Source organism: Blennius ocellaris (genome assembly GCF_963422515.1).
Source record: "Blennius ocellaris genome assembly, chromosome: 18".
In the NCBI taxonomy this organism is placed as follows: Eukaryota; Metazoa; Chordata; class Actinopteri; order Blenniiformes; family Blenniidae; genus Blennius; species Blennius ocellaris.
In genome coordinates, this window is record NC_137667.1 from 24281862 (window position 1) to 24309321 (window position 27460).

Here is a 27460-nt window from a genome sequence, read left to right on the forward strand (position 1 = left end):
GTGGTTCCTCATATCTCCTACTGGTCCCTCCTATCTCCTAATAGTTCCTCCTATTTCATTTCCTATCCACTTCTCATTAACACCTGAAGTGTCTTAGTGACAGCCATGATGAGAAGCATTGGAATTGTCCCTAAGCTAAGGAAAGGAGGTCAATGTTTCCTTTAGAGCCTCCTTTAGCCTAGGAAACACTGATGCTGTTTAAAAGAACTATAATGTTTCATCACTGAGAGCCTCTCAAGCTAAAAAAAGACAAGACCGCTGTCATGAGGTTTATAAACACTGTATTTAAATGAATTAACATTGAGTGAAACGGAATAATAATACAGAGCTTCACCTGAGACATTAATCACCTGCCGCCACTGGCGTTGAGGACTGAACACATTCAGGAGTCAGAGGTTGTGGGGCTGCAAGCCTGAGGAGGCGCAGGAGGCGAAGGAGCAGTGCATGATGGGACATTGAGGTTCATGGGCTGTGAGTGCTTCAGTCAGCCGGCGCTGCTCCTCGGAGAGGGAATCCACCTGAGAGAGTCACGCCATTACCTGAGTGTGGTGCTAAAACTCCTGCTCACAGCTTGTGGCTACAAACTAATATTTCATGGTTCCAATATTCTAAGACCTTAAAATTAGTTGTTAATTAATCGTCTCAAAGTTGCCATGAAACAACAATTTGAGGCCAAAAATGACTATTTCTTGATCTCAAATTACTATTTCATGGTCACACATTAATAGTTTACAAAAGTCAATATTTTGAGGCCTCAAATTCTTATTTCGTGGCCACAAATGAAATTTCATGGCCACAAATGAAATTTCATGGCCACAAATGAAATTTCATGGCCACAAATGAAATTTCATGGCCACAAATGAAATTTCATGGCCACAAATGACCATTTTGTGCCTTCAAATTACAATTTTGCAGCCACAAATTGCCATTTCATGGCCACACATTAATAGTTTACAAAAGTCAATATTTTGAGGCCTCAAATGAAATTTCATGGCAACAAATTACCATTTTGTGCCTTCAAATTACAATTTTGCAGCCACAAATTGCCATTTCATGGCCACAAATTAATATTCTATGGTTGCGTATAAGTAGTTTGTGACCACAAATTACTATTTCGTTAGTATTTCATGGCGGCAAAATAGTAGTTTGTGGCCTAAAATTCTTAATTCGTGGCCATAAAACTAGAATTTGAGAGGAAATAGTAATTTGTGGCCACACGTGACACGACAGTTTTATTTCAGCTGTCATGTCTGGGCTCGGTGTGGCGTGAATGTCAGTACCTCTCTCCTCAGCTCTCGGTTTCTCTGCTCCAGCAGCTCACACGCCTGAAAGAGGTGAGTAAAGGAAGGATTGAGGGAAGGTCAAGCTGTCTGAATTGAAGTACAAATCTTTAGCAACAAGTGGACAGAGAGTAAACCAGCAGAGGACTTGAGCGGTTTGTTATGTCAACACAAAACCTTTCCATTGAAATGCAAAAATAATGCATTTTCACTTTACGCGTAGCCATGGAAACGGGCCTGGAAGTCTTGGTTGCACCAGCGCTATGTGGTGTGGATTTGAGATGTGAGATTTGTGATGGGAACCTGGAGGGTTTGTAAACTCCACCTGGTGAAGCAGGTCGGCTCTCTGGGTTTGTCTCTTTCGGCTCTTTTGAGCAGCGACTCTGTTCTTCTCTCTCCTCTTCATCCTCCGGCCTTCATCCTCCGAGCACTGATACACAAACACACAAACACACCCTCTCCAGTGTCACAACACCACAACTCATTACCTTTCAATGGCAGAATATTACAAACTGTTATGGAAATCTTTTGTCTCATACAGAATGATGTGTAATTTTGCAGTTTGTGCTCAAGGATGACCCGTGTCAACACTGTTGAAACCTCTGTGCTGCTTTTGGTGTCCTTCAATGCAGACTGAAAACAATCCAGCCTTGAAGAAGGTGCTGTCTGACTTTAGAGTTCGGCAAACGCCTGGACAAGCATGCAGAGGTTGTGCTGTGACTTTGTCTCTTCTTGCAAGAATAATCTAATAAACTTTCTCTTAAACTTTTCAATCACTCTCAGTCTCTTTCCTGTGTATTCTGTCTGCCTATGGTTTTCTTACTAGGAGAATTCTCCTGACACAAACATTCAACTTTTATCATATTTGTTGTTGGGGTTTTTTTCATAAGCAATTTCTGGTCATAATTGTAAAATTTTGTCTCTGTGTTTTGGATGTTTTATCTGGTTTTTAACATTAGTTTTACATTTTCTCCATAATTTGTACCATTATATTCACATATATTGTGTAAAATAAATTTTTTTGTGGCATTCAACATCAGTTTCAGATTTTCCTTGTGTCATTTTGTTATGTTGTTTTAAATGGCACTTTTCCATTTTTAACATCAGTTTTAGATAGTCTCATATTTTGTGACTCAAATTACATTTTATCTGGTAATAAACATGTTTTAGCTTTCCTTTGATATTTCATTATCATATTATGTGTTTTATTTTTTTATTAAAAAATGTGTTTTAAATAATGTTATACATGTTTTTAACATCAGTTTTACACTTTCACTATAATTTCTGATACTATATTCTAATATTTTGTATAGTGAATAATGATTGATCTAGTTTTTAACATTTTAACTTTTCTTTTGACATTGTATTGTCATATTTTGTGTTTTACATTACATTTTATCTAGTTTTTGATACCAGCTTTACATTTCATCTGTAATTTTAACATTCTATCCCCATATTCCAAAGTATGCTTCTTGGTTTTTAAGATCGATTTTTATTCTTCTATTGAGGTTTGCTGCATTATTTCATCCATTTTTTAAATTGTTTTGAGTGACTTATCTTGAAATGTATTAACTTGTATGAGAGCTGTTAGTTGCTCCCAGAGTGTGACCTTTGATCTGCCTATAGCAGGGGTGGGCAATCCTGGTCCTCGAGGGGCGCAGCCCTGCACGTTTTAGACGTCTCCTCACATCAATACAGCTGGCAGCAATTAGTGGCTCCTTGTCGAGCTTTCTGCAGAGCCTCATCATGATAACAGGTGTGTTTGAGCAGGGAAACGTGCAGGACTGCGGCCCTCCAGGACCAGGATTGCCCACCTCTGGCCTATAGGCTAATGAACACATCATCTGACTGCACTAATAAGCATTGGTGGTGAAACCAGCAACAGATAAAGGATCTTACCTCACATCCCTCACAGAGCAGAGTGCTGATGCTGTTCTTCAATTGAGAGAAGCACACGGAGTCACAATCTGACATCAGACCTCTCGGCGGCAGCGGCAGCAGGAAAGCCTCCAGTCCAGCGCAGCTCACACAACAAGAAGATGAGGAAAGAGGCTGCGGTTTCACTTTAGCTCCCTTCTCGATTCCTTTTTAAGAGAAGTGGTGACACAGTTCATGTAAGTCACCTGACCGAGGGCCCATCGGCCTGACCGCTGGAGAAACTCAACCCTCAACCACAAACAGCAACAGCAGTGTGTTAATCCACAGCAAGTAACCTAAAGTGCTCAGAGGATGAATCCTAAATGTAGAACTTGTTTACTACACTTACTGCCAGGAAACTGGAAATATCAATTATTTATATATTTTGAAATTAGAAGTGTTGTATTTGTTGCTATTGTGCTGCAATTCTTGCAAAAGTTGCGTGTTATGAGGATTTGCGGCCTCACATTCACTCTTAGGCTATATATGTATATATAATTATTACCAATTAATAATAATAGGGTCCTATGTACTCTCAGTACTTGGACCCTAATTATTCAAGGAATTTTCTTATTTTCTTTAACGTGAGATAAAACTACTGCAGTAAGATTTTACCCAGCAGTGTCAGCAGCCACTGACAGCTTAGTTATTATACGTATAAAACTGTCATCTCAACATCACACCAATTGAATGAAGCCTTGTGATGCAAAATAGTGAAATGTCCAGAAAACTACTGGGAACTTCCATAGTTGTTGGATTGTGGGTGTTTTTAGACTCACCCCACCAGCGTGGCTTTGAGGTTCATGCTTGTTTGCGAGCATAACTGATATTTCAGCTTGGGTCTCTGTTGTGTCACTACTCTAAAATCTAAATCAATGTTTTCTTTGAAATGTTTACAATCTGCTTGGTGGGTTGGCCGAACTGGAGCCTCCTGCGGCTGCTTTTTGCTCACTAGGTTTAACTTTGACAATATAGAAAATAGAAAATATTTAGACAAATTGACTCCAACATGTTTAGACTTTATTGAACTTGGAGACATTTGACTTCTTAAGCATCACGTCTGGACTGTTATATAGCAAGAAAAAGCATTCATATAGATATAAACAATCACAAGTTTCTCATGAAGAACTTGTAGCAAGTGACAGTTTTTCTGGAAAGGATCTCCACAGTTGCACTTTTGGTCAGCCAAATAAATCTAAATAAATACTGTAAAGTAAATACTATAAAGTTTTGACTCTTCATATCCAGATGGACCTGGTTGAAAATGCAGAAACTGGAAAGTGTGACATCATATCCTTTATGATGTCAAACTTTCCAGTTTCAGACTCATGAGAATCTCTCCTCACAAACAGCGCCCTCTTGTGGTTGTGTGCCTTCTTTCAGTTCTCCTTTATTTACATGGAAGTCTGACTTTCTGAATATAAATCCTCTAAAGAGTCCCAGGGTTTAGGTCTCACTACAGGTGGTCCTCTCCCTCGAGGCGCTCTGGTTTCTTGGAGAGCGGCTCATACCCGTCAGCCTCCGCCGCTCTCTCCACAGCTCTTTTGATGGGCTGCTTGGCCGCGGGATGCAGGGCGGAGTCCGGCTGGCTGCTGGAGCCAAATACTTCCCTGCGGATCTCCAGTGAAGCTGGGCTGGGCTTCAAGTTGAGGACTTCACAGAGGCCTTCCGCCTGTTTCTGAAGAGCGTTAATAGACTGCAAAGGAAAGGGACGACTGAAGCACGTGTGGATGGAAAACTGGAACATTCACAGAAGTGTCGGAGGGTTACCTTGATGACTTGGATGGCCTGTTTCACCATCGCCGGAGCGGCAGACGACAGCTCGTTCATCATGCTCTCTGGTCAAACAACAGTTTGGGAAAAATTCAAGTTAACTTTATTTATATAGCACCAAATACAACACAGTCATTCCAAGGAGCTTTTAACAGAGAAAAGATAAAAACCCAACGGCTCCACATGAACAAGCAGGTTTATTTGCGACTGTGGAAAGGAAAAAACCTTTGCAGAAACCAGATTCAGAGGTGGCGGCATTCTGCTGACCAGTTGGGGTGAGAGGATAGAGAGGATAGAGAGAGGAGAGGATAGAGAGGATAGAGAGAGGAGAGGAGAGGAGAGGAGAGGAGAGGAGAGGAGAGGAGAGGAGAGGAGAGGAGAGGAGAGGAGAGGAGAGGAGAGGAGAGGAGAGGAGAGGAGAGGAGAGGAGAGGAGAGGAGAGGATAGGGAAGACAGATTGGGTGGGGAGATACAAACCTTGATTCGGGTAATCTGCAGGAAATAGACCCTGGTCCGGGTAGAAAGAGGTAGAGGGAGATGTAAAGAAAGAGGTAGAGGGAGATGTAAAGAAAGAGATAGAGAGAGATGTAAAGAAAGAGATAGAGAGAGATGTAAAGAAAGAGGTAGAGGGAGATGTAAAGAAAGAGGTAGAGAGAGATGTAAAGAAAGAGGTAGAGGGAGATGTAAAAAAAGAGGTAGAGAGAGATGTAAAGAAAGAGGTAGAGGGAGATGTAAAGAAAGAGGTAGAGAGAGATGTAAAGAAAGAGGTAGAGGGAGATGTAAAGAAAGAGGTAGAGAGAGATGTAAAGAAAGAGGTAGAGAGAGATGTAAAGAAAGAGGTAGAGAGAGATGTAAAGAAAGAGGTAGAGGGAGATGTAAAGAAAGAGGTAGAGGGAGATGTAAAGAAAGAGGTAGAGAGAGATGTAAAGAAAGAGGTAGAGAGAGATGTAAAAAAAGAGGTAGAGAGAGATGTAAAGAAAGAGGTAGAGGGAGATGTAAAGAAAGAGGTAGAGAGAGATGTAAAGAAAGAGGTAGAGGGAGATGTAAAGAAAGAGGTAGAGAGAGATGTAAAGAAAGAGGTAGAGAGAGATGTAAAGAAAGAGGTAGAGAGAGATGTAAAGAAAGAGGTAGAGGGAGATGTAAAAAAAGAGGTAGAGAGAGATGTAAAGAAAGAGGTAGAGGGAGATGTAAAGAAAGAGGTAGAGAGAGATGTAAAGAAAGAGGTAGAGGGAGATGTAAAGAAAGAGGTAGAGGGAGATGTAAAGAAAGAGGTAGAGGGAGATGTAAAGAAAGAGGTAGAGAGAGATGTAAAGAAAGAGGTAGAGGGAGATGTAAAGAAAGAGGTAGAGGGAGATGTAAAGAAAGAGGTAGAGAGAGATGTAAAGAAAGAGGTAGAGAGAGATGTAAAAAAAGAGGTAGAGAGAGATGTAAAGAAAGAGGTAGAGGGAGATGTAAAGAAAGAGGTAGAGAGAGATGTAAAGAAAGAGGTAGAGGGAGATGTAAAGAAAGAGGTAGAGAGAGATGTAAAGAAAGAGGTAGAGGGAGATGTAAAGAAAGAGGTAGAGGGAGATGTAAAGAAAGAGGTAGAGGGAGATGTAAAGAAAGAGGTAGAGGGAGATGTAAAGAAAGAGGTAGAGGGAGATGTAAAGAAAGAGGTAGAGGGAGATGTAAAGAAAGAGGTAGAGAGAGATGTAAAGAAAGAGGTAGAGAGAGATGTAAAGAAAGAGGTAGAGGGAGATGTAAAGAAAGAGGTAGAGGGAGATGTAAAGAAAGAGGTAGAGGGAGATGTAAAGAAAGAGGTAGAGGGAGATGTAAAGAAAGAGGTAGAGAGAGATGTAAAGAAAGAGGTAGAGAGAGATGTAAAGAAAGAGATAGAGAGAGATGTAAAGAAAGAGGTAGAGGGAGATGTAAAGAAAGAGGTAGAGGGAGATGTAAAGAAAGAGGTAGAGGGAGATGTAAAGAAAGAGGTAGAGGGAGATGTAAAGAAAGAGGTAGAGAGAGATGTAAAGAAAGAGGTAGAGGGAGATGTAAAGAAAGAGGTAGAGAGAGATGTAAAGAAAGAGGTAGAGAGAGATGTAAAGAAAGAGGTAGAGAGAGATGTAAAGAAAGAGGTAGAGAGAGATGTAAAGAAAGAGGTAGAGAGAGATGTAAAAAAAGAGGTAGAGAGAGATGTAAAGAAAGAGGTAGAGAGAGATGTAAAGAAAGAGGTAGAGAGAGATGTAAAAAAAGAGGTAGAGAGAGATGTAAAGAAAGAGGTAGAGGGAGATGTAAAGAAAGAGGTAGAGGGAGATGTAAAGAAAGAGGTAGAGGGAGATGTAAAGAAAGAGGTAGAGAGAGATGTAAAGAAAGAGGTAGAGAGAGATGTAAAGAAAGAGGTAGAGGGAGATGTAAAGAAAGAGGTAGAGGGAGATGTAAAGAAAGAGGTAGAGGGAGATGTAAAGAAAGAGGTAGAGGGAGATGTAAAGAAAGAGGTAGAGAGAGATGTAAAGAAAGAGGTAGAGGGAGATGTAAAGAAAGAGGTAGAGGGAGATGTAAAGAAAGAGGTAGAGGGAGATGTAAAGAAAGAGGTAGAGGGAGATGTAAAGAAAGAGGTAGAGAGAGATGTAAAGAAAGAGATAGAGAGAGATGTAAAGAAAGAGATAGAGAGAGATGTAAAGAAAGAGATAGAGAGAGATGTAAAGAAAGAGATAGAGAGAGATGTAAAGAAAGAGGTAGAGAGAGATGTAAAGAAAGAGATAGAGAGAGATGTAAAGAAAGAGGTAGAGGGAGATGTAAAGAAAGAGGTAGAGGGAGATGTAAAGAAAGAGGTAGAGGGAGATGTAAAGAAAGAGGTAGAGGGAGATGTAAAGAAAGAGGTAGAGAGAGATGTAAAGAAAGAGGTAGAGGGAGATGTAAAGAAAGAGGTAGAGAGAGATGTAAAGAAAGAGATAGAGAGAGATGTAAAGAAAGAGATAGAGAGAGATGTAAAGAAAGAGATAGAGAGAGATGTAAAGAAAGAGGTAGAGAGAGATGTAAAGAAAGAGGTAGAGGGAGATGTAAAGAAAGAGGTAGAGGGAGATGTAAAGAAAGAGGTAGAGGGAGATGTAAAGAAAGAGATAGAGAGAGATGTAAAGAAAGAGGTAGAGAGAGATGTAAAGAAAGAGGTAGAGGGAGATGTAAAGAAAGAGGTAGAGGGAGATGTAAAGAAAGAGGTAGAGAGAGATGTAAAGAAAGAGGTAGAGGGAGATGTAAAGAAAGAGGTAGAGAGAGATGTAAAGAAAGAGGTAGAGAGAGATGTAAAGAAAGAGGTAGAGGGAGATGTAAAGAAAGAGGTAGAGGGAGATGTAAAGAAAGAGGTAGAGAGAGATGTAAAGAAAGAGATAGAGAGAGATGTAAAGAAAGAGATAGAGAGAGATGTAAAGAAAGAGATAGAGAGAGATGTAAAGAAAGAGGTAGAGAGAGATGTAAAGAAAGAGGTAGAGGGAGATGTAAAGAAAGAGGTAGAGGGAGATGTAAAGAAAGAGGTAGAGAGAGATGTAAAGAAAGAGATAGAGAGAGATGTAAAGAAAGAGGTAGAGGGAGATGTAAAGAAAGAGATAGAGAGAGATGTAAAGAAAGAGGTAGAGAGATGTAAAGAAAGAGGTAGAGGGAGATGTAAAGAAAGAGATAGAGAGAGGGTAAAGAAAGAGATAGAGAGAGATGTAAAGAAAGAGATAGAGAGAGATGTAAAGAAAGAGATAGAGAGAGATGTAAAGAAAGAGGTAGAGAGAGATGTAAAGAAAGAGATAGAGAGAGATGTAAAGAAAGAGATAGAGAGAGATGTAAAGAAAGAGATAGAGAGAGATGTAAAGAAAGAGATAGAGAGAGATGTAAAGAAAGAGGTAGAGAGAGATGTAAAGAAAGAGATAGAGAGAGATGTAAAGAAAGAGATAGAGAGAGATGTAAAGAAAGAGGTAGAGAGAGATGTAAAGAAAGAGGTAGAGGGAGATGTAAAGAAAGAGATAGAGAGAGGTGTAAAGAAAGAGATAGAGAGAGATGTAAAGAAAGAGGTAGAGGGAGATGTAAAGAAAGAGATAGAGAGAGATGTAAAGAAAGAGATAGAGAGAGATGTAAAGAAAGAGGTAGAGGGAGATGTAAAGAAAGAGATAGAGAGAGATGTAAAGAAAGAGATAGAGAGAGATGTAAAGAAAGAGGTAGAGAGAGATGTAAAGAAAGAGGTAGAGGGAGATGTAAAGAAAGAGATAGAGAGAGATGTAAAGAAAGAGGTAGAGAGAGATGTAAAGAAAGAGGTAGAGAGAGATGTAAAGAAAGAGGTAGAGAGAGATGTAAAGAAAGAGGTAGAGGGAGATGTAAAGAAAGAGGTAGAGAGAGATGTAAAGAAAGAGGTAGAGAGAGATGTAAAGAAAGAGGTAGAGAGAGATGTAAAGAAAGAGGTAGAGGGAGATGTAAAGAAAGAGGTAGAGAGAGATGTAAAGAAAGAGGTAGAGGGAGATGTAAAGAAAGAGGTAGAGAGAGATGTAAAGAAAGAGGTAGAGGGAGATGTAAAGAAAGAGGTAGAGGGAGATGTAAAGAAAGAGGTAGAGGGAGATGTAAAGAAAGAGGTAGAGAGAGATGTAAAGAAAGAGGTAGAGAGAGATGTAAAGAAAGAGGTAGAGGGAGATGTAAAGAAAGAGGTAGAGGGAGATGTAAAGAAAGAGGTAGAGAGAGATGTAAAGAAAGAGGTAGAGGGAGATGTAAAGAAAGAGGTAGAGAGAGATGTAAAAAAAGAGGTAGAGAGAGATGTAAAGAAAGAGGTAGAGGGAGATGTAAAGAAAGAGGTAAAGAAAGAGGTAGAGGGAGATGTAAAGAAAGAGGTAGAGAGAGATGGGGGGAGGGGGTATTTTGAAACAGCCCTAACTGTAAGCTTTAGTAAATAGAAGTTTTGAGTCTGGCCTTAAAAGTCGAGACTGCTTCAGCCTCCCTAACTGAAACTGGGATCTGGTTCCACAAGACGGAGCTTGAGAGCTGAAGGCTCCGCCTCCATTCTACTTTTAGAAAACCGAGGAACGTCCAGTAAGCAGCACTCTGTGAACCAAGTGTTGTTCTTGGGAGATATATGACTAACAGTTCTTGAAGATATGATGCCACCTGGTTGTAAGGATTTAAAATTCTATTCTAGATTTACCAGGGAGCCATTGAAGAGAGGTTAGTATTGGAGTGATGTGATCTCTTATGCTGGGCCTTGTCAGGACTCTCGCTGCAGCATTTTGAATCAATTGAAGATTTATAAGTAGTTATTTGGACACCCTGATAATAGGGAGTTACAATAGTCTACTCTCAAAGTAATAAATGCGTGGATTCGTTTTTCGGCATCACTCGGAGTCGGCATGTTTTTAATTTTGGAAATATTGCGTAGGTGAAAAAAGGCAGTTCTGTAAATGTGTTTAATGTGTGAGTTAAAGAATAAAACCTAGTAAAAAAAATAACTCCCAGGTTCCTCACAGTGGTACTGGAGGTCAAAGTAATACCATCTGGTGTGACTATATCTTTAGATAATTTGTCTCTCAGATATTTTGGCCCAAATATAATAATTTCAGTTTTATCTGAGTTCAGGAGCAGGAAATGATGGCTCATCCAGTCCTTTATATCTTTAAGGCATGCTTCTAGTTTAGAAAGTTGGTTATTATCATCAGGTTTCGTAGATAAATATATTTGTGTGTCATCTGCATAACATTGGAAGTTAATAGACTGTTTTTTAATAATATTCCCGACAAGAAGCATGTATAAAATAAAAGTATAGGACTTAAGACAGAACACTGTGGAACACCATTTACACCAGTTTAACCTCAGTCTGGACTGAGGAATTATCGTGAACATGAACGAAGTGGAACCTGTCTGATAAATATGACCTGAACCAGTTTAGTGCTGTACCTTTAAGCCCGATGATGTGCTCTAGCCTCTGTAATAGGATATTATGATCAATAGTATCAAAAGCAGCACTGAGATCTAACAGGACCAGAACAGAGACCAGTCCTTTGTCTGAAGCCATGAGAAGATCATTGGTAACTTTAACCAGAGCTGTTTCTCTCTACTATATTGAGCTCTAAAACCTGACTGGAAAGACTCAAATGAGCCATTTTTGCTTAAATGGTTACACAGCGGACTTGTGATCACTTTTTCTAAGATTTTAGAAATAAAGGGAAGGTTGGATATTGGCCTGTAACTTGCCAAGACTCCTGGGTCAAGGGTGTGTTTTTTAATAAGAGGTTTAACAACAGAAACCTCAAAGGCTTAGGGTACATAACCTGTTATTAGAGATGGGTTGATCTGATCTAGTATTGATGTAGTAATCACAGGGAAAATATCTTTAAACAGTTTAGTGGGTACTGGGTCTAGTAAGCAAGTCGTTGGTTTAGATGACGCCACTATTGAGTATAGCTCAAGGACTTCTATAGAGTGGGATCTGGATAACTGGAAGTCAGGCTCTACTAATGAATCAAAAGATGTGGTTGATTGAACTGCGACTGCACTGGGCAGGGAGTCTTTAATTCTATCCCCAATAGTTAGAATATTGTCATTAAAGAAACTTACAAAATCATTAAGGCTCAAAGTTAAAGGGCTATGAGGTTCGACAGAGCTGTGACTTTTTGTTATAGTATTGAAGAGAAAAATATTATTCTATTAAGGAAGAATAGCAGACATTTCGGGTTTTGTGAAGGGATTTTTTATAGATTAACAAACTATCTCTCCAGGCTGTTTCAAATACTTCTGAGTTAAGTACCATTTCTTCTGTAATGTTTGTGCCTTTCTTTAGAGCTCGCAGATTATAATTATACCATGGAGTTATCCTCCTCGGAGTTGCTTTTATCTTCAAAGGTGCAACAGAATCAAGTGTGGCGCGAAGTAAGGCTGCTGTTCCATCTACAACCAACTGAACCTGAGTAGGGCTGAAGGTGTGGCAGCTGTTTACTGCTGGATCCACGGATAGTATTGAAGTCAATATGCGTGGGCGGTATGGCTCCCAATCGGAATGTTGCAGGTTCGATTCTCATCTCTGCCCCCTTGGGCAAGACACTGAACCCCAAGCTGCTTGTGTGAATGCTGTGAGAGAGTGAATGATTGGTGAGGGCCGGGCGGGCCGATGGCGCAAAATGGCAGCCTCGCTTCCATCAGTCTGCTCCAGGGCAGACCTACGTATTTTACCACCATCAAGTAAGGCGTGAAAAAATAATGCAATGTAAAGCGTCTTTGAGTGCCAAGAAAAGTGTTATATAAAACCAATGCATTAGTACTTACCTGAATTTGGTTACAGCATTGAGAGATAAATATCTGTTATATTTCAGTATAATTTCAGGGGCTATAAAGCCAGTTAATGTAAATTTGTATGGCATCAGGAAGTGATCTGACAACAGAGGTGTGTTGCGGGGGAAAAACCGTTAATTTATAAATGTCAAGTTTAAGTGAGGACAAGATCAAGCGTGGGATTAAGATAATGAGTGGGTTCATTCACCTTCTGTGAAAATCCAGTAATGAGCTGAATGCAATGTTAAGGCTGTCATTGTCAACATCTACAAGAATAGTAAAGTCACCCACTATGATGACTTTATCTGAGCTCAGTACTAAACTAGAGAGAAAGTCAGAGTTCAGACAGAAATTCAGAGTATGGCCCAGGAGGACGGTACACTATGACAAGTAGAACTGGCTGCTGAGGGTTTTTCAGTCAGAATGCATAACATTTAAAATTAGATTTTCAAAGGATTTCTGGTTAGTTTTAGGTCTGGGATCAATAAGACTTGAGTTATAAATAGATGCTCTCCTCCTCCTCGTCCAGTTTCTCCAGGAATATGGTGATTAATACAAGTGGTCAGAGTTGCTTCATTGAGGCTGAGATATTCATCTCTTTTTAACTAGGTTTCAGTGAGGGTCAATAAATCACATTTGAGATGCATTATTAAATCACTTACAAGTAAAGATTTAGACGATAGTGAAGGAATATTTAACAATCCACATTTGATTGTTGTGGGATTTTGTTTACTGATGGGAACAGTTTTGATTGCTATCAGATTCCTATGTTGAACTCCTCTCCAGTGGGATTCATCTTGTCTTTGGTAAACTGGTCATGGAACAGACACAGTCTACACATGAAAGATTTGGATGTTAGAGGGTGAGGAGACAGCAGGAAGATGGTTCAGTTTTGAGAACACAGATGGTGAGGATGTAATTGACAGAGGAGAACAGTAGGGGGTGCTGGTGCTGCCAACAGCAGCCTGAGGAGTCCACGAGGAAGGACACTCACAGGTGTGTCCATGGAATGTAAACAGTCAGTCTCGAGAGGACAAGTGTACTTTATGTAGGATATTAGCAGCTAATATCTCGCTCCCAAGCATACTGGGAGCGATGTGTTGAAAAACAGTTTTTCAACCGTCTGACAGGCTGATGACGTTTTGACTGTCAAACTTGGGTGCCTAGCCAACGGTAAATTAGTAGGGAAGCATCAATACCACTTTTGTAAAGCACAAGTACGGACCTTTAGCTACTTTCCAATACTGAGTACCTATACAAGTATTTATTAAATGCCATTTAATCTAAAGCATACTCCATACACAAATGATACGTGAAGGCGGTGCGTTGCCACAAATCACCTCCGCACAGCCTTTGTGTCGACTTTACGCCACCTCCAAATGCCTTGAAGGCTCCAGTATACGACTATGTTTACAGTAGCATAGCGCAGTACGTAGCATCTATCTACACACTGTTCTGTTATATTGTAAACTGTTGCCCGAGGAAACCAAGTTCATTGTTAATGAGTGTATCAGTCAGATTTTAATCATGTTTAGCATGTAGCATCGCTGGTGTGTGAGCATGAAACTCTTGGGCATGTAACATGTAGCACAGCTCGGAGTTACATGCTGAGCAGTTGAGATTACTGAGCGACATCAGGCTAACTTGCCAGGTTGTACCTGTTACAAGTACTCCATGTAGTATCAGTATACTGATGCCTGATACTGGTATCTATTTCTGTTTACTGGGCTGAAAAGTGAACAAAACGTTGTGATGCATTTCAGTACTTCAGGTCAGTGAGGGAGGAACTTACAACTCTGCCATGAAAAAAAGAAGTAGCACTTCCTTCTTACCTCCCTGTGTGTGTGTGTGTGTGTGTGTGTGTGTGTGTGTGTGTGTGTGTGTGTGTGTGTGTGTGTGTGTGTGTGTGTGTGTGTGTGTGTGTGTGTGTGTGTGTGTGTGTGTGTTACCTTGACGTAGATCTCTAATCACCTCCTGAGGTTTTACAGTTGTATTATAAAGCCCCTGAAACACAAACATGGTGACGGCACATGAGAAAAATATATGATAACATAAGACCAGACAGAATCACGTAACCCGAGTCACACAGTCACACACAGCACCATGACTTCCCGTTCGGCCTTGAGGGTGCGAACCACATGAGGGAGGATCCGTTTTGGGAAGGTACAGCGCCTCCTGGTGGTCTCAACAATCGCATCATCCAAAATGCTTTCCAGGGCGATGGCCTTGTCCTCCACTGGATTGGACAAGACAGATTAAAAAGCAATCAGATGCCATTATTAACACAATGCTGGTTGAGGAGACTGTGACATCAGTACATTCAGCATCAGGAGCCTCATCCCAGGGAAGTCCGTTCACCAACACGTTGGCTTGAACAGCAGTTTCAAAATTCTGCAGATCAAAACATAAACTGATCAGCACCGGCATCAAGAGTCAGAATCACACAGAGAATAAACCAGACAATACTTCATGATGCAGCACTGCCTTATGAATCCAGAAGATAAATGTTTTTTACGAATGTATGGTTTTCAATAAGAAAAAACTTAAAAACAATACATTTTTAAAAGAGGTTTAGTTTTTCTCTCCTTTTATTTGCACAAAATAAGAATATAATACAGAGTTGAGAAATAATACTCGACTATGCAGGAGAGGAAAGAAACTTTTTTTTTTTAAAGGACTAAGGAACAACAAGCTGAGAAACCAGACAAAGGAATTAATAAAAACAATCACAGCATATCAACACAGAATCAATGGGATACTAGTTGGATGGGAGATAATTGAATTGTTTAGCAGAAATCCATTGAAAGGATTTGTCAAAAGACTTCCAGAGTTAGAAAGGTTGACCCCCTGAGCAAAGAGTGGTCCAAATCATATCTTGAAGATGAAAAGAGGAGAAAAAAACTCAACCTGTCTTTAAGACGTGATTTCCATACCTCCTGAACGAAAGGTTTTTGTATGTCTTTCCAAGACATTGCATGGCTCTCCTGTCTGGACGTCATATGAACATCCAAACAAGACCTCTGGATGAGTTGACGCAATTAAAAAAATATAGAAATTCTAATCCCACCTTGAATTGAACTCGAACCATGTGCATGGCAGGTGAGACTGCTATCTACTAGAGCAACAACTAACGCAACTCTTTCTTTAAAATCTTGATTTAAAAGAAGTGTGTGTATGAGTAGCTAGTTTGTTCTACACGTTCGGAGGGAGGAACTAAAAACTGTTTCATCTTGTTTTTTCTGACCCTGGAAACCATTAGTAAATCTCTTCCTGAGAACCTCGGGGGTCTGGATGTTTCATATTCTACATGTACATCTGAGATCACCAGAAAAGGATTCACTAAATGTTCCCAGAGTAAGAAGAAACAAGGTGAAGCAGCTTTTAGTTTCTACCTTCCTCACCTGTAGAACAAATTACCTTCTGAGACACACACACACCCACACCCACACATTCTTTTAAATCAAGATTCAAAATAGTATCTTTTGCTCAGACTTTCCAAAAAGCATTATTTTACTTATTCAATCACTTGTGCCGGAATAAAGCCGCTACTGTGTGTATTGGTTTTCTGTTATTTCCTTTAAAACACTGAACTACCTTCATTGTGTCTGAATGAGCCGTATGAATAACCGATATTTCTATAGACGTAAAAAGCCGCCAAAGCCATAGATAGAGATACGTGTGATTTGTCGTGTTAAAAGCAGTTATATGTGGAAAATGTGTTTATTAGGGGGGAGGGACATTCAACTTAGCGACTTACCACCAGTAGCTCCTCCACCAACTGTTTCTTCGTCTCTTCTGAAACTTCTGTTTGTCCGTCCAAAGCTGTCCTTAAAATGTCTTTATATTTGTCTATTTGCTCATTTACCTGCTTCTTAGAAGCTAACTGGACTCGGAATTCCTCTTTTGTTGGACTTTCCGTCTCCATCTTTACCGCCAACTCTGTTTACGAACACTTCTCTTCCGTTTCCTGCTGCAAGTACCAACAGAGCCACCGGAAACACGGCTGCAGAAGAAGCGTTCCGGCTTAATGTCAGCGGTGGAGCTAAAAACAAACTTACTTTCAATAATTATTTGACACGTTCTGGGTTATTTTCTCTCCCGAGATTTTAAATGGAGTATGGCTTCGTTGACTGTCACTGTCACATATCAGCACGTGAATTTGAGGAGGTCAAAACGTTTTGTCTAAATGTCTTTCAGTGAACAAATGTAAACAAACCATTTCTCAATGAGGTGGATACTAGACAAACATGTACAATACTCCAAAAAACTATCATCGTCTTCTCATCACTGTACTAATAATTAATTTTTGTAGGATCTATATGATGTGATCAAGAGATCCAGAGAAGAAAGCATCATTATCACTCAGTTTTTATTTAATTTTAGCCTGTAAACCACCTTGTGCTGCATTTTACTGTATTGATTTGTTCCACCTGCCGTAAATGACACAACAATTGATGTGGAAACCTGTCTGTTCTCTTTCTTCCTTTTTAGATCGTCCCACTACTCTGTTAATTATCTTAAACTGTGTTTAACTTTGCATATCTACACTAGTTTTATTATGTAATTTATATTCCTGGAGTTTATTGATTAAAATGTTCCTGTATTTTTAATACAAAGTTATGAGATGTAACTTTACATAACAGTTATTATTATGATATGGAAATGTCTAATATTTTGTATGTAGGTTGGTATAAAGACTCTGATTGCAGTCACAGAAGAAATTGGAGAATTTAACAGAGTTCTGCAGCTGCAGGAAAGGTCTGTTCCACCACATAAATGGGCCAAACATGCACAGCCTGTAATGTCTCCCTTGCAAATATATTTGATGTGGGCAGCGTTTCATTGATAATGCAGTAAACACATAAAACAAAAGGTTTGTGTCTAAACCAGAGTTGTCAAACATAAGGTGTGTGGACCAAAACTGGCCCACAAGAGGTTCCAATCTGGCCAAACCACCCAGAAAATTCTAAACAATTTTTTAAACACATTTCTTAAACATAGCAACACAGCACTGAGACCAGAGCTGAGATACTGGTGATGTTGCCATGAAAGTTAGCAAACTAGCATTATCCTCACAGCCATGCTGTCGGGGTGAGTTTGTAAAAACCCCAACAGCTAGAGGAGAAGTTTTTGGGACATTTCATTGTATTTTGCACCAGAAGGTTTCATTGAAACTGAGATTGTGGTCATTTTCCATTGTAATAATTGTTTGGTTTTCTGACATTTTCAACACATATACTATGCGACAAATCAAGTGAAATCTTTGTTTAAATTTAAAGGTTATTTTGGCATTATTTTCACCGGCGCAAGCTACTCAAGATGAAACTGGGTTGAATATGGCCCCTCAACCAAAGTGTGTTTGACGCCCCTCCTGTAGACGGTCTTAATTGCTCCTCCCAGCTGGAAGACTTTGTGTTTGTTTTTCATGGGTGTCATGTTGGATTCCTCTCACAGTTTTCCAGATCTGGTGGCTCCATGTTTCGGTGTCTACCCGCTGCAGCCGGAGTGCCGCAGTGTGAAGCCTCAAGGTAAGGAAAACAATCTGCACAGCAACCTACTTCAAAGATTCTGAGAAAATTATCAGCAGATTTCTTTTATTTGTGTCACAAAAAATATACATGATTAATAGACAACTGTCCTTTAAAGTGTTCATGATGATTAAAGCTGATTTATTATTTTCACAGGATCTGGATGCTGCTCTGCAACAGTTTTATAACCACAAAGAACAATTAGTTGCTATCGGCTGAAGTTTCACATTGAAACCTGCAATGATGGTTTGTATACAGATGATGGTTTACACAATGTCTCAAGTGAAAACGCATCATTTTTCATTTTCATTTCAGAAACGTTTCATGTTTACATGGCAATGTTTTGAAATCAATGTCCAACAAATGCGAGGAAAAGGCAGAAATGCTGAAAATGTTTGTGTGAAACAGAAGTGTTAAAACTCTTCATTGTCCATCTTAATCTTCTAATATCCTCTGTGACAATCTTTCTCACGCATACAAAGTGATGGCCCTTCTCCCCCTCACCTCGTCCGTCCTCCAGCTCAACTCAGGAATGCGATGGGCTGTCAGGACAGATTTCAGGCTTCATGGCGCTCAATCCACAGCTACAGACTGCTCTTCCTGTAACTGTTGTCATTACAGAGGTGGGAAAGCAGCGGGATCCGACCCCCTGCCACACTGACTACGTCTCATGTTCCATGCGCACAGAGCTGGTCGAGATCAGTTCAAGGATTATTGTCTACATCGAAACAACCAACTGCACTTGGGCCGAACCTGACATACGTTGAAATGACCTGCGGGGGGATTTTGTCATGTTGTTGTGAAGACTGAGATCATTCAGGATTGATGTGGAGGTTCTCCCACAATGAACAGGAGCTTAATGAAATAAGTACTGTTAATGTTGGCTCAATGACCAGAAACAGAGAGAGACAGCAGCTCTGCAGCTCTTCAAATGTTTTCACCTGCAACATTAACAACAAGTCAAGAGTTCATTGAGGCTCCATTGACACGGAAATGTTTCGAGTGATAACTCATAGTTTTTATGGTTTCATTTCAGACAATGTTTGTGTTTAGACAGCAACATTTTGAAAACGATGTCGTTAGCATGTTGGGCCACTAATGAGTGGTTTTGGTTGTTTTTGTAGTGAAACCACACACACACACACACACAAGGGTGCAGGAAACAATACACTCTGAACATTACCAATGGGAGTACAGGACATCCTAGTGGACAGAGCACCAAGTTGGATTGTTATTACATTGACTGTCAAAATAAAACTACATAGTCCAATATAGTATGGAGAGTCATGACACCACGGAGGAAACTGTTCTGATTGTCCATCTACTGAGCATGTGCAGAAAAACCAGTTACTACGGTGGCGCTGCATTTGCGCTGCATGGCGGTAGCCCCATTTCATACCTTTGGGAGCAGTTTTCAAAAAGTTTCACTGTTGTGTAAACATGACCTCAGCTATTATTTTCATTATGTTTTGATGTGTAGTTTTCAGTGTTTCTGCCGTGTCCCTTTTCAAAACAAAATTTTTCTGAAATGAAAGTGGAAAAATGACACATTTTAATTTGAAAACCTCCTCATTTGACTACAGCCACTGCTATGAAGACAAGCTGAAGACCTGGAAACTGAAAACTTTGTCTGCAGATTGGACTGGATTTCACTTCGGGGTGCGTCTACTCCCATAATGAAAAAGGTGTCAGCAACAGAGAATCAGTTACCTTGAACTTAAATGTTAATTGCTGTATAATTAGTTTCATTATAACCACATTTGATGGAGAATTTCACTTTCAAAGAGACGTTCTGACGCTGTGAAGTCAGATTGTATATTATGATCAGTCTGTTCTCCTACAGAGAGACAAGTTAATCAAACAGATCCCACTGGAGCACATCTGCCTTGAAACGGATTCTCCTGCACTGGGTCTTTAAATGCCTTGAAGTCAACAGTTTTGTTTTTTCTTCTTTTTTTATTTTATGTTTGGAAATGTTTCTCTCCATTTCAGGACAGGATCGAGCCCAGTAACATCAGCCTGAGCTGCAGCTAGTTGGTTTCATGGTTTCATTAGCCAGACCATGTTTACTGCTGAAGAAATTCCAAAAAGTGTATCTCTGACACAAAAACAAATATGTTGAAACTTTGAAAACGTATGAAATTACAAGTTTACATCTGCTTCAGACCCCATTTACAATTGTATAAACTGAAAACACGTTTTTATGTTTTTGTTTCAGAAGTTTTCCATTTAACATGACAACGTTTTGAAAACAATGTTTACATGCAAACGGCAGAAATGTTGAACACTATGGAGTAAGCATGTTGGGCCATTAGTGGGTGCTCTTGGTTGTTTTTATAATGAAAACACAAGTAGCAGAGGACAATACGATCTTAACATCAACAATGGCGAGAACACGGACATTCTAGTGGACAGACGACGAAGATGGATTGTTATTACAGTGACTATCAAAATAAAAGTACCAAGTCCAGGAGAATATGGACTGGGAGTCATGACATCATGGAGGAAATCATTATTCTTTCTGTCCATCTACTGAGCATGTGCAGAACAACGAGTTACTATGGCTGTGGTGAGCATGAGTAGTAACAGCGTTTCAGCAAAGTTCAATTTTCCTCCATTTCAATGGAGAAGGAGTCGAAACATTTTTAAAAAGTTCCACCATAGGAGCTATTTTCATAAAATTGTATTTTCTATGCCTCCAAGCAGCATTGCCATGCAAATGGACACCCATAACAGAAAAGTTGCTTTGTCCCCGTTTCCATGGAGTCTAAACATTTGTGAAAAGTTGCTGTATCCTCCGTTACCGTAAAGACAAACTGAGTGTGTTTGAAAAGTTCCAACTTGGGAGCTGTTTTCCAAAAGTTGTGTTTTCAGTGGCTCTGAGCACCGTTGTGTAAACGGACAAAAATACAAACCAAAGTTTAACATTTTCACTTGAAAACGTTGTAGTGTAGTCTCAAATATTGTGTTCAGTTGTATTCATCACTACAAACTACCCAAAGTGGTTTCACATAATTGGACACTGGAGATTCTGATGTGTAGCTGCAGTATTTGACTGTGTGGTCACATCCGGACATCATCATTTACACCAGGTGAGATTTATCTGGGAGAGAGGGACAGAGAAAAAAAACAATGTGAAATGCCATATATACATATCGTTGAATACGTTTTTTCTATTGACTGTAATTTGTAACATGACAATAAAGACTGAATGCTTATCACAGTGGCCATGGATCCAGGCTAATGCTAATGTGAATTAAGGAAAGAGTTGTTTATTTATTGTTGCAATCACAAGGACAAAGTTAGTTCAGGTTTAATTCAGTTCGTTTTGCCTTTAAGTTCGTTTCTAGGTATTTTTTCTTTTCTTCTCTTGGTAGGGTTTTTGCAACATACATTTGAAATGTTTGAATGGGAGAATCCAATTAAAAACATTTCAAAAGTACGATGCAAAAGCCTATGAATTAATGAGACGCTCCTGCTGTAGTAAGTAGAAACTTTCTTGAAATGGTAGCAGTCCTGGTTTGGGCTTGTTTACTCAAGTTTCTATTTGTTGAAGAAATCACACACCCAGAGTTTCCAAATGAGCAGAAACAAGCAAAAAACACTCAGTGCTGAGGCAGAAAGCTTTTTCTCAGAGAAACAGGAAGTGACACACACACACACACACACACACACACACACACACACACACACACACACACACACACACACACACACACACACACACACACACACACACACACCACACCATCATCATCATCATCATCATCATCATCATTCAAGCACACTTCAGGTCGAGGGCTGATTCACTCAGTGTTCAAAGATTGTTCAACAGCAACTTGACTCTCTCTCCAGGACTTGTGTTTCCCAGAGAAGAGAACCAGTGTCGTATTGACAAAGCGTCTCAGAGCCTCAGAGCTTCTAACTCAGTCTAACAATTCCCAGCAAGGAATTCTTAGATTAAAAGTGATTCAGGAAGTGTCTCAGAGTAAAGGCCAATTAATACTCCATAAGAACAAGCTGAAAGTTCGGCAGTGACGCATGCTGTCGAACAAAATGACGTCACTTTCGCCGGCATGCTCTTTCTGGCCGAACAAATTTGTGTTGGCAGTGCCGGCCGTCCTGGCCGAACTCAATAGGTACCGCACTGCCGAAACTTCAGCAGTGACGTGTGCTGCGCATGCATATTCCAGCTTGCTTATCACTATCAGTCATATTTATCATATTTAGTTTGTAACATCGCTACTGTCTGAGTGCCGCAGCTCATTAAAATACCGTGATGCACCTGAACTCATCACCCAAAGCGGTTAGCTCCTGCAGTGAAAACCGGGCAAACATTGCTCTTGTTTAAAAAGTCTCTCTTTTATTACTGAAACAGAGAAATAAACTGTGCAGCTGAAGAGTGAAAACGCAGCTTCTTAGACGTGTGGCTGCTGTGAGGGGGCGTGGCCTGCAAGTTCGACAGCGTCCTGCGGTCGCCTTTTCTTCATTTCCTCCGCTGAACTGTATCTCGATAACAATTCTTCTTCCTCCGTAGCTTCAAATGTCTGTCTTTCCTCATCCTCTCTCATCAACTCAAAAACTATTCTTTCTGCCATTTTCACACTATCGCTGTCTCATCCAAATGTTTGACTCGTCAAAATGGGTACGTGCCACAAGGGGCGTGGCCTGAGAGTTCGGCAGCGTCTTGTGCAGTTTGAACAGTCCTGCCAAACAAACTTTCTTTTCGGCAGCTTGCTGATGTCACTGCTGAACTTTTGTCTTGTCCTTATGGAGTATGAATTGGTCTTTAGCAAGGAGTTGACAGCAACGTTTATTTTAGTGAGGATGTTGGTCAACATGTTGCAATGTATGGTACAATCTGCTGAAAGCTGCTTGTTAGAGAGAGGAAGACCGGAGCAAGCCTCTGTGTCAGGATTAGTGGAACTCAATTGCACGGCAGACAAGAAGCTCAGTTCAAAAGTGTTTAATATCAAAACAACGACAGAAGTCAAGTCAGGCAGTCCAAGGTCAAAACCGGCACAGTCGATTGAGAAGGAAATCCAGGAGGAGAAGTCGGGCCGGCAGGGGGTCAGAACACAAAGGCAACACGAGGAACAATGGTGGGTACGAGTGGTGTGAGAACGCAGATGAACTGGAAACCGGAGCTACAAGAGAGGGGAACTAAATACAAACACTAATGACAATTACCAACAGCTGCCACTAGGAGGATGAAGCAGGAGAGCACATGGGCGGAGCTAAGGGGAACACAGGAGGGCAGGAGTGAAAACTCTCAGGAAGGGAGGGGTGAGTGAGAGCAGGATCAGGACACTCTGTGCTCTGAGTAATGAATGGAGAGGAAAATTAACAATCAAATATCTTGGGCTGTATTAAAAATGTGTAATCATGAAAATTATTTAATGTCTATTTAATGAAACTCAGAAAAATGTATTTGATCTGTATACAGCTTAAAAATGATTTAACTCACCTCATTCACCTGCCGATTATTATATTGATTTGATTATTGTTATCTTTTCTGTCCAGGCTGGTTATTTTTACCACTTAATGTATTATAATGATATTAATGGAGGACATGACACGGCGTCACCACTGCTTGTGAATGGTGAAGCTCTTATGAAAAGAGATTTGATTTGGCAGAATGATGACATTAACAAATTCAATGGAAATCAAAGAAAGAAGTAGAAAGTCCACCTGGACAGAAGAGCAGAGCTGAGAGTTCCTCCCTCACGAGGTCGACCACAAACATTATTCCTGTAGCGTCATTAAAGCATTGTCGTTAAACAAACAGAGAACATCTTTCCTTTCTCTTTCTATTTCCGTCATCTTATCTGTTCAAGAAACTCTGAGACTTCTTAAAAGTCCTCCTCACTACTTTTAGTGGTTTTCCACCTCTTAGGGCTGAAGAAGCTTTGTGAATTACTTTTATCTTAGGAAGGGAAAATTCCAAAAATAATCTTAAAATTTGAGGCATTCAAAGATTTTTTTAAGAGTGATGTCACTCAGAGCTATTTTTAGCCTGAGGATACTTTGTGAGTACAATTCCAAATGTCATAATCATCATCTAACAAAGAACACCTAACTTGTGTTCAAGCCTGGCCCCTCTCCTACTTCAGTTACAGCTCACACACTCACCCTCCACTCACCACCAACTTTCTCCAACTGAATAGCTTCAAAACAGAGGCCACGCTCGTCGGCACAGCCCATCAGCTTCAGTCATCTTCCATTTCCTCCATAAACCTTTCCGGTCAGGACGTCCCTCTGTCCTCCACTGTCACTAACCCTGGTCTGCAGTTTGACTCCCACCTCTGTTTTGGGGAACACCTCTGCATAACATCATTCTTCCACTTCAAGCATATCACAACCCTCCGTCCATCACTCACCCCACCTGGCGCTGAGAAGCAACTCATTCTGCTTTGGCATCACCATAACAACTTTCAGAAGCTCTCTCTTCCGGCTCTCGGCAAAGGCGGACGCTTCTCTCTTCTCTGCTCTCCCCCTCGTCTTCCCTGCTTGCTGCTCCCATCCTGTACTGTCTCGTGTCAGATCTAACAAGAGCCTCTCTTCACACCCCCATCCAAACTTAACCACAACCATGGAATTGATCAACTGGTCTCTCAATGCGATCGACTAAATTTGTGCTCCTCAGAGTGCAGTATGTAATCTGTCTTTTTTTACTCCTCTCCTCCCTTCTTGTTGTCCTTCTTTCCCCCAAACTTCTATGTAATTTCGTTGTATCTGTTACTATGAAAATAAATGCCATTCAATTCAATTCAAACTGCAGTACATGCAGAGCAGCGCCGCCAGGCTTCTCATCAAAACCACAAAACATGACTACATCTCACCAGTCCTGAAATCCCTCCACTGGATCCCCGTCTGCCAGAATACACCTCAAGACCTGCCTCCTCACCTGCCAATGCAGTCACACACCCCTATCTCAAGGAACTGCTGCCCCCACCCACCACAACTCGCTCCCCCCACTCCATTAACTTCTCACACCTCCTTGTGCTGAGGACCAAACTTAGCACCATGGTGACCAAACTCAGCACCATGGGTGACCAGGCATTCTGCTCCGCTGCCCCCCACCTGTGGAATTCTCTTCCAGAGCATCTGAGGCTCCACAGACTGCTGGTTGTTTTAAAAATGGATGAAAAATATTCCTGTTTTACAGTTCGTCATGATTTTTAAGGTTTTCTTTTAAGAGTTCTTATTGATTTTACTGCTGTTTCTTAAATGTTTTAAATTGCTGCTTTTTGCTTATATTGTTGTTTTTAGCATTTTGAGATTCACAAATGTAAAAGTGAAAAGTCTATTCCAGGGTTAATTGAACCTTGGATCCAAGAGGAACAATGCGGTTTTCGTCCTGGTCGTGGAACACTGGACTGGGCTGGAGGGGGTCCAGCTTGGGGACCACAGGATCTCATCTCTGCTATTTGCAGATGATGTGGTTCTGTTGGCCCCATCAAGCCTGGACCTCCAGCGTGCACTGGCACGGTTCGCAGCCGAGTGTGAAGCAGCTGGGATGAGGATCAGCACCTCTAAATCTGAGGCCATGGTTCTTGACGTGAAAAAGGTGGCTTGCCCCCTCCACGTCATTGGAGTACCCTTTTCACAGGTGGAGGAGTTCAAGTATCTTGGCATCTTGTTCACGGGTGGGGAAAAGATGGAGCGTGAGATCGACAGGCGGATCGGTGCAGCGTCTGCAGTTATGCGGACGTTGTATCGGTCCGTCGTGGTGAAGAAGGAGCTGAGCCAAAAAGCGAAGCTCTTGATTTACCGGTCGATCTTCGTTCCTACCCTCACCTATGGTCATGAACTATGGGTCATGACCGAAAGAATGATATCCTGGATACAAGCGGCTGAAATGAGCTTCCTCTGTAGGGTGGCTGGGCGTACCCTTAGAGATATGGTGAGGAGCTCAGTCACCCTTAGAGATAGGGTGAGGAGCTCAGTCACCCTTAGAGATAGGGTGAGGAGCTCAGTCACCCCTAGAGATAGGGTGAGGAGCTCAGTCACCCTTAGAGATAGGGTGAGGAGCTCAGTCACCCTTAGAGATAGGGGGAGGAGCTCAGTCACCCTTAGAGATAGGGTGAGGAGCTCAGTCACCCTTAGAGATAGGGTGAGGAGCTCAGTCACCCTTAGAGATAGGGTGAGGAGCTCAGTCACCCTTAGAGATAGGGTGAGGAGCTCAGTCACCCTTAGAGATAGGGGGAGGAGCTCAGTCACCCTTAGAGATAGGGTGAGGAGCTCAGTCACCCTTAGAGATAGGGGGAGGAGCTCAGTCACCCTTAGAGATAGGGTGAGGAGCTCAGTCACCCTTAGAGATAGGGTGAGGAGCTCAGTCAGCCTTAGAGATAGGGTGAGGAGCTCAGTCACCCTTAGAGATAGGGTGAGGAGCTCAGTCACCCTTAGAGATAGGGGGAGGAGCTCAGTCACCCTTAGAGATAGGGTGAGGAGCTCAGTCACCCTTAGAGATAGGGGGAGGAGCTCAGTCACCCTTAGAGATAGGGTGAGGAGCTCAGTCACCCTTAGAGATAGGGGGAGGAGCTCAGTCACCCTTAGAGATAGGGTGAGGAGCTCAGTCACCCTTAGAGATAGGGGGAGGAGCTCAGTCCCCCTTAGAGATAGGGTGAGGAGCTCAGTCACCCTTAGAGATAGGGGGAGGAGCTCAGTCACCCTTAGAGATAGGGTGAGGAGCTCAGTCACCCTTAGAGATAGGGTGAGGAGCTCAGTCACCAGGGAGGAGCTCGGAGTAGAGCCGCTGCTCCTCCACATCCAGAGGAGCCAGCTGAGGTGGCTCGGGCATCTATTTCGGATGCCCCCCGGACGCCTCCCTAGGGATGTGTTCCGGGCATGTCCCTCCGGTAGGAGGCCTCGGGGAAGACCCAGGACACGCTGGAGGGACTATGTCTCTCGGCTGGCCTGGGAACACCTTGGGGTGCCACCGGAGGAAGTGTCTGGGGTGAGGGAAGTCTGGGCAACTCTGCTCAGACTGCTGCCTCCACGACCTGGCCCCGGATATGCGGCAGAAAATGGGTGAATGGATGGATGGATGGATGGATATTATTGTTATTGTTATTGTTGTTGTTATTGTTGTTTTTGTTGTTGTTGTCCTTACTATTTGTAGGAGCCATTTTGTGTTTTATTGTTTGCTTCATGTTTGTGGTCATGGGTTTACCTGCCTCATGTGCAAGTCCTATGTTTACCCGCTAGATCAGTGCTTCTCAAATGGTGGGGCGCGCCCCCCTGGGGGGGCGTGGTGGGGTGTCAGGGGGGGCGTGAGGCGGGCGCGACTTTCAGTATTAATGTCTTTATTCATGCTTGAACGATAAAAAAAGGGCCTCCAGCTCATTTTATTAAGTTATTTTGATAATCAGGCGATTGTATGCAGAATGCTGGTGCCAGCAACTCATACAGTGGTTTATACAGATAAATAGATAAATATGATCAGGTTCTCAATGGTAGTACAATTCGGGGGGGGGGGGGGCTGAAAAAAATGTTGTCCTCTAGGGGGGGCATGACAGAAAATAATTGAGAACCACTGCGCTAGATGAAGCTTGGGTAAGGGGAGAAGCAAATCTATCCTGCAGGTGATTGAGGCCAGGTGTGCAGGACAGGGGAGCAGACACAGTTATTGAACTGTGCCAGGAAGCGAGGCAGTAAGAGGAAACATTTAGTTTGTTCAAGGAACTCAGAAGTGGGCTG

General features: G+C 41.5%; 3 protein-coding genes across 3 annotated transcripts; 1 reads left to right on the forward strand and 2 right to left on the reverse strand.

Annotated features, from left to right (window-relative positions):
- Window positions 1-389: 389 nt before the first annotated feature.
- Window positions 390-4002, reverse strand: batf3 (basic leucine zipper transcription factor, ATF-like 3; the record flags this gene model as incomplete). The annotated part of the gene is made up of 5 exons (XM_080514458.1): window positions 390-518; window positions 1281-1325; window positions 1606-1710; window positions 3180-3303; window positions 3977-4002. 5 exons carry the CDS (start codon window positions 4000-4002, stop codon window positions 390-392), a joined length of 429 nt encoding a protein of 142 aa, XP_080370584.1.
- Window positions 4003-4246: 244 nt separating this feature from the next.
- nsl1 (NSL1 component of MIS12 kinetochore complex) lies at window positions 4247-16155 on the reverse strand (the record flags this gene model as incomplete). The annotated part of the gene is made up of 6 exons (XM_080514459.1): window positions 4247-4893; window positions 4968-5035; window positions 14180-14234; window positions 14333-14466; window positions 14549-14621; window positions 15988-16155. 6 exons carry the CDS (start codon window positions 16153-16155, stop codon window positions 4654-4656), a joined length of 738 nt encoding a protein of 245 aa, XP_080370585.1. The 3' UTR covers window positions 4247-4653.
- A 185-nt stretch (window positions 16156-16340) lies between these two features.
- On the forward strand, window positions 16341-19676 carry tatdn3 (TatD DNase domain containing 3; the record flags this gene model as incomplete). The annotated part of the gene is given in 9 exon segments (XM_080514460.1): window positions 16341-16397; window positions 16543-16595; window positions 16722-16737; window positions 16915-16988; window positions 17685-17757; window positions 17915-17974; window positions 17976-17978; window positions 19395-19445; window positions 19602-19676. Coding segments are annotated over 9 exon segments (462 nt in total).
- Window positions 19677-27460: the final 7784 nt, after the last annotated feature.